The following is a 6,000-nucleotide window of genomic DNA, read 5'->3' as shown; positions in this document are numbered from 1 at the left end:
GTGGTTCTTTCTAGAACTATGCAGATTTTCTAAGGGATCCATACTTAAAAAAAAATTACAAACCATCGTTTTAAAGAGAGCCATCCGCCGTTTCTCTGTAGAAAAATGGTTAGATGGCATTTTTTGATAGATTTTCTTAGGTTTGCTCGCGAATTTCCCTCCAAGATAAAGATTTTGGATTCACAAGTTAGGTGGTAAGTGCTTTGATAAAGAAAACCAAAACCCAAACAAAACAGGATAGGTGGAATGATCACCACCTTGGATCCGGGCGGTAACAGTCTCCGAAGGGGTCACCTGTGAGCAGAGACTTGAACTGGTTACAGTCATTGCTGTGAGCGTTCCAAAAGTGGGCACAGTAAGCAAAAAGGCCAGGAGGAGAAAACGTGCTTGGACGACTCGAGGTGTATTTATTCACTGGAGGCCCATCCTCATTTCTATTTTTCTTCCCGACTTGTCCTTTCCAGGGCGCCCCACGATCCCGCTTTAACATCCTTTCTCTTTCCTGGGTCCAGGAACTTCGAGAGCGCGGAGCCACGCCTCCTCCTCACCCCAGCCTCAACAGGGTTGCCCCTTCATTTCGGGGAACAGTGAACTCAAGAGTTGAACTCCTCTACCTCGGTTCTGCCATTTTGTATGCCCTTGGGTCAGTCCCTGGTTGGCTCTGAACTTCAGGATCCTAGCAATGAGATTATCTTTACGGTCCATTCTGGATCTGAGGTCCCCCACTATTTTTTTCCTTTTTTCCCCCTTGTCTTCACCCTTTTTCATTTCTGAGCTTCTCTCTTTTTCCCGCTCCCTTCTCAACCGCACTGTATTGCAACCTGCGACCCGCCCGGTCCTTTTCCGGTTAGCGCCTGCGCAGACAGAAGAGGAAGAGAAAGCTTGAACCAGATCAGCAGCCGTAGTCGGTCGGAGCGCCGGCCGTGGGGGATTGTGGGAGAAGATGGCGGCCGCCGTACACCCCCGGTTCGTCCGGGCTCTGCCAATGTCACGTAAGTGTCACTGGGAACTGCTGTCCGTGATCGGGTCCCGAAGCCGGGATTTAAGGTGAAGGGAGTGGAGCCGTGCCGAGGACTCCTTTGGCACCCTCGTTTGTCTAGGTTCTGAGCTGCCTGTGTTCAGTTTCTCCTTTCCTTTTTCTCCTCCGCTTACATATTAAATCGTGCACTTGGGAAGGCAAACAGAGAACTGAGCAGAGGGGAAGGGAAAAGGAAAAAATAGGGGCACTAAAGAATCGAGATAATCAGAGTTCGGATAGAGTTGTAAGGGTTTGGGGTTGTGAGAAACACTTGAATGGAGTGGGGGGAGGAATCTGAAAAGGAGAGGAAACGAGGGTACTGGAGAGATTTTTTATGGATTGGCTTTATGACCTTGTGCAAACCCTTCATCAGTCTTAACTTCAGATTCTTCATGTCACAATGTAATGGATAATCACACAACGTCAGGGAGTCTCTGAGAAAGATTAAATGAAGTAATATTTATAAAAGTGTCTTCCTAACCAAAAGTGCCTCTATAAACGTTAGGTCAAGGTTGTGTGGTTTGTGGGTAGAGAGGGATGTTGGTGGAGAAATAATAAGGAGATTGATGGAAAGAAGTGTGAAGAATGAAGGATATTAGGCTTTGTCACCGTTGTTTATTTTCTCTTCTATTTTCATTGGATCTGTTTTCAGTTCTCAAATTGAAAACATACTTTTGCTCTTCCAGTCATTACAAGGCAAGAAAGCAAAGACATTAGGAATTCAGTTACTCTCCATTATCACTCTTTCACTCTGCACTCCCCCATAAACATGCCAATCACCCAAAGTTATATTTTTTCCACCATGTATTTTAGTTATTACAGAAAGTCACTTTTTCTCAAAATTGCCTCGTGTCAGAATTACTATTGGAGTTTTATGAAGAATATAATTGGGGGCTCCTTGTAGAGCTGTCAAATCAGAATTTTCGAGATTAGCTCCTTGCACCTCAAAATTTTAAAAGCATTGCAGGTAGTTTTAATGTTCACCTGAGGTAAGAATCTGGAGTGTTCAGGATTTTTTTGTCTTGTTTCCATCTTGGTTAGAATTCCTGTATACTGCTGGAATGTGGCTTTGCACATCAATTACAGTGTATGGTTTTTTAAACATGACTTCTTTGCAAAGGCATTAAATTATATTAGTGAGACGTAATGAAGACTGTGAATGAGAACTGATTTATATTGAGTACTTGCTGTCTGCTTAACAAAGTTCTAGATATTTTCTGGATTTAATTTTTTTTTAGTATTTATTTTTTAGTTGTAGTTGAACACAATACCTTTATTTTATTTATTTATTTTTATGCGGTTCTGAGGATTGAACCCAGGGCCTCAAATGTGCTAGGTGAGTGTTCTGCTGAGCCACAACCCCCGCCCCTGGATTTTTTGTTTTTTCTTTAGCTGACTTTTCCTTAGTAGACATTGTAGCTTATGCTCTTAACTACGCTGCTTTATCGTCTCTGGTAATGTGAGTGAGTAAACGCTGAAGAGGCAAATTTAGTATGTGGTATAATCCAAACATTGTAGAACAGTACTATGTAAAACAGTTGTATATACTTATACATGGAAGACTAGTAAATAAAATATCAAATCAAAAAGGGAAAGATTAATATCATTTGAGGTAGCCAGGGTACATTTGCACACCAGTGGAGAATTGTAGCCCCTCTACCAAACAGTCATTTCCTCCTTCTACTGGGTCATTTTCCTCAGCATATAAATATAATACTTCATATTATAAAAAACAGCAATCTTTCCTGGTCCTCATGTCTTCTAGTCTCATTACTCTTTCCCCCTTACATTTCTTCCCAGAATTATCTGTATTTCTCTTACTACCACTTGTCTCACATTCTCTTTCTTGTTTGCTCTACTCTTCCTTGCATTCCCACTAATAGAACAGAATTGCTTGTTAAGGTCTGTGATCTTCCGGTATTTTTTCACTTTTCAGCAGCATTTGATAGAGCTAATTGTTCTCTCATTGAAACACTTTATTTGGTTTCTGGATACCATTTCCTTTTATTTTTTCTCGTATCTCACTGGTCTGTTTTTCAGTCTCTTAATGGCTTTTGGGCTGGTCACTAACCTCTTCGAACCTTAGTTTCCTCATCTATAAAGTGGTGATAAAGATAACATTTAATAAGATAATATCTGTTAAGCACTTAGAATGATGCTGGACACCTGGTAAGATTTCTATAAGTTTAGCTGTTGTTATGTTATTATTATGGGTCTGATCTGTGTTTGATTTTAATTTCTGTGGTTTCAGCTATTGTTCTGAAAACCAGGCTATTTCTCTAATTTCATACTTTGATTTCTGATTTTGTTTTTATTTTTTCGCAACATGGCAGCTGTGAAGCCTTGCTATGTTGCCCAGGCTGGCCTTGCACTCCTGGGATCGAGGGATCCTGCTTGTGCCTCCTGAGTAACTAGAACTACAAGTATGTACCATCATGCCAGGCCTCAATTCCATACTTTTTGATAGGGAAAAACAGTTTTGTGCAGAGTGCCACTGGGAAGTTATTCCCAGAAAACAAACACAAATTTTCTAAAGAAATTACCATTTATGTCTTTCATTTTCTTCCAAGCATACACAGTGCCAGTGCTAAACTCCAAAATTTGCTGACAGGAATGGAAGCTCTTCAGCATTTTAAACATTTTTACTTATTTCTACTTAGGTGAAAGTTGGGTAACTTGTTCTAAAATTCTCCTTTAAGAAGTTATAAGGGACTGAGAAATTGGAACATATCCAAAGGGAATTTACATTTCTGCCATAGGAGGGGAAGTTGATGGAAGTGGAGATGTTTAACCTGCAGAAGAGAATATTTAGTGGGAATATAATTGTTACAGTTAGATGTGAAGAGGAATTAGACTTGTTCTTTGTTATTCCAGAGAAAGATGAGGAATAAAAGTACTAAGAATCACTCTCATGATTAGAATGACTCAAATCAGAATGGGCTACTATAGGAAATAGTGGATTTCCCAACCCTGCAGATGCACCTGCTAAGGCCAGATGGTCTCTTTGCACACATACTACACGGAGCTGTAAGTACTGATGCACTGATTTTGAGGATTTCTTCTAGTACCAAGAAACCAAGTCCATAAAAGAGAAATTGTGGGAGGTATGACAAATCACTTGCTGTTAACCTTTCTAAAAATCAGAAAATGTTTTTGCAAGTACTTTGCTCACTAAGTCATCATTTTGATGTTTTCCAGTGGTTTTATATTAAGTCTGAATTGCATCTATTTTTCCCCTAATGCTCTGTACTAACAATTCTCTGCCTTCAGTCCATATCATCAACTTTATTTTTCACTAGTCATCATTTTAGAATGTGTTCCAGATAGGTCTTTTAATGTTAACTTGTGCTAGTATTATTCTTTCTGACCTCTACATTGTTGTATGTGATGTGTTTCTCTTGGAGTTCTATTTTTTCTGCTATTCCACTTTAAGACCTTTCTTAATACATTTTATTCAGGAGTTCTTCCTCATGGCAGTATGACCTAATGTGATTTATCTTCCTGGGTATATTATATCCTGTGGGGCAAGGAGTTTACTTCTTGATTTTTCTATATTTCCTCATGTCCTAGGGATTTTGTATTGCAATAATTTGCTGTTTATTATTACTATTGCTAATTTATTACTAAATTACTGAGGTGTTGATTACAAAATAATGTTTCCAGGGAAAGAAGCTTTGTGTATTCACAGATAATTTTATATTATCATATGGTGTTTTATATATCATGTTTTTTTTTCCCCCAAAGGTTCTGCTATTTCTGCAGTAGCCACATCTGTGGTTTATGGTCTACCCTGTCGCCAGCTTCATCATGCTCTCATTCCTCATGGAAAAGGTGGGCGTTCTTCTGTCAGTGGGGTCGTGGCTACTGTGTTTGGAGCAACAGGCTTCCTGGGCCGATATGTTGTCAACCATCTTGGTAAGTAAAGTTCCTTGAGTTCAGACTGCTCCCTTGCCATTGGTTAGGATTGCCCAATGAGAGGCCATCAGCTATGTTTCTTTTCGTTTAACAGTATCCAAGTTCCTTCTATGTTGGGATATATGTAATTTTTATTTACTGTACATTAAGAATATAGTCATGCTTCCTACTTAAGACATTAAGATGGGAATAATGAAAAGTTATAACATTGTTAGCATGACAAAATATGCTTTTTATCAATTCACATATCATACTAGAATTTATATATTTATATATACAAATCATTGTATAACATGTGTATATTATATCGATGTTGATCCTTGTTTCAATTCATTTTTTAGGACGGATGGGGTCACAGGTGATCATACCCTATCGGTGTGATCCTTATGACGTTATGCATCTTCGGCCCATGGGTGATCTGGGTCAGATTATCTTTCTGGTAAGACCTATATGACTAATAATTGGAGTTGATGAATGTAAATTAAAAGAAAGGTCATTTTTAAGAGAAAGAGGAAGGATAATTTTATCCCAGAATGGACCAGGAGTATCCTTTATTTGTAAGTTCCTTCAGTTAGGTTCCTGTATCTCTTGTTTTGTTATGCAAGTGTTATAGCAGTAGATGGCAGGGGTTTTATGTGAGGGCTAGATAATAAATATTTCAGACTTTTTAGGCCGGCCGTCAGTAGGTGGCTGTTTTCCATTAAAACTTTGTTTATAACATCAGGCTGCAGGCCAGATTTGGCCTATGGATTATAGTTTGCTAATTCCTACTCCAGGCCTGTTCTGTCCAATGTGATAGCCACCAGCCACATGGTGGCTCTCAAGCACTTGAAATGTAAGATGTGCTGTAAGTATAAAATGCAAATTTCAACAACTTAGTATGGAAAAAATAATATTCAATGTATCAGTGATTTTTGTAGTTATTACACATTGAAATAGTGAACCGATATATCAGGTTAAATAAAGTATATACTAAAATGAGTTTCTTTTATTTTACTCTTTTAAATGTGGCTATTAGAAAATTTAGAAAGTAGAAAATTCAGAAAGTAGTAAATTCAGAATTACAT

At 38.6% G+C, this 6,000-nt stretch overlaps 1 protein-coding gene across 1 annotated transcript in view; it reads left to right on the top strand.

Annotated features, from left to right (window-relative positions):
* Window positions 1–856: 856 nt before the first annotated feature.
* Window positions 857–6,000, top strand: part of Ndufa9 (NADH:ubiquinone oxidoreductase subunit A9) — a 31,216-nt gene continuing 26,072 nt past the window's right edge. Inside the window, exons 1-3 of the mRNA XM_015500739.2 lie at window positions 857–992; window positions 4,763–4,933; window positions 5,275–5,372. Coding sequence (XP_015356225.1) covers window positions 944–992; window positions 4,763–4,933; window positions 5,275–5,372 — 318 coding nt within the window. The 5' untranslated portion in view covers window positions 857–943. The remainder of the gene's footprint in view (window positions 993–4,762; window positions 4,934–5,274; window positions 5,373–6,000) is intronic.

This window comes from Marmota marmota, unplaced genomic scaffold, assembly GCF_001458135.2.
Source record: "Marmota marmota marmota unplaced genomic scaffold, marMar, whole genome shotgun sequence".
NCBI classification, from domain to species: Eukaryota; Metazoa; Chordata; class Mammalia; order Rodentia; family Sciuridae; genus Marmota; species Marmota marmota.
Note: the sequence above shows the minus strand (reverse complement) of the source record. Positions and strands in the feature narration are given on the sequence as shown.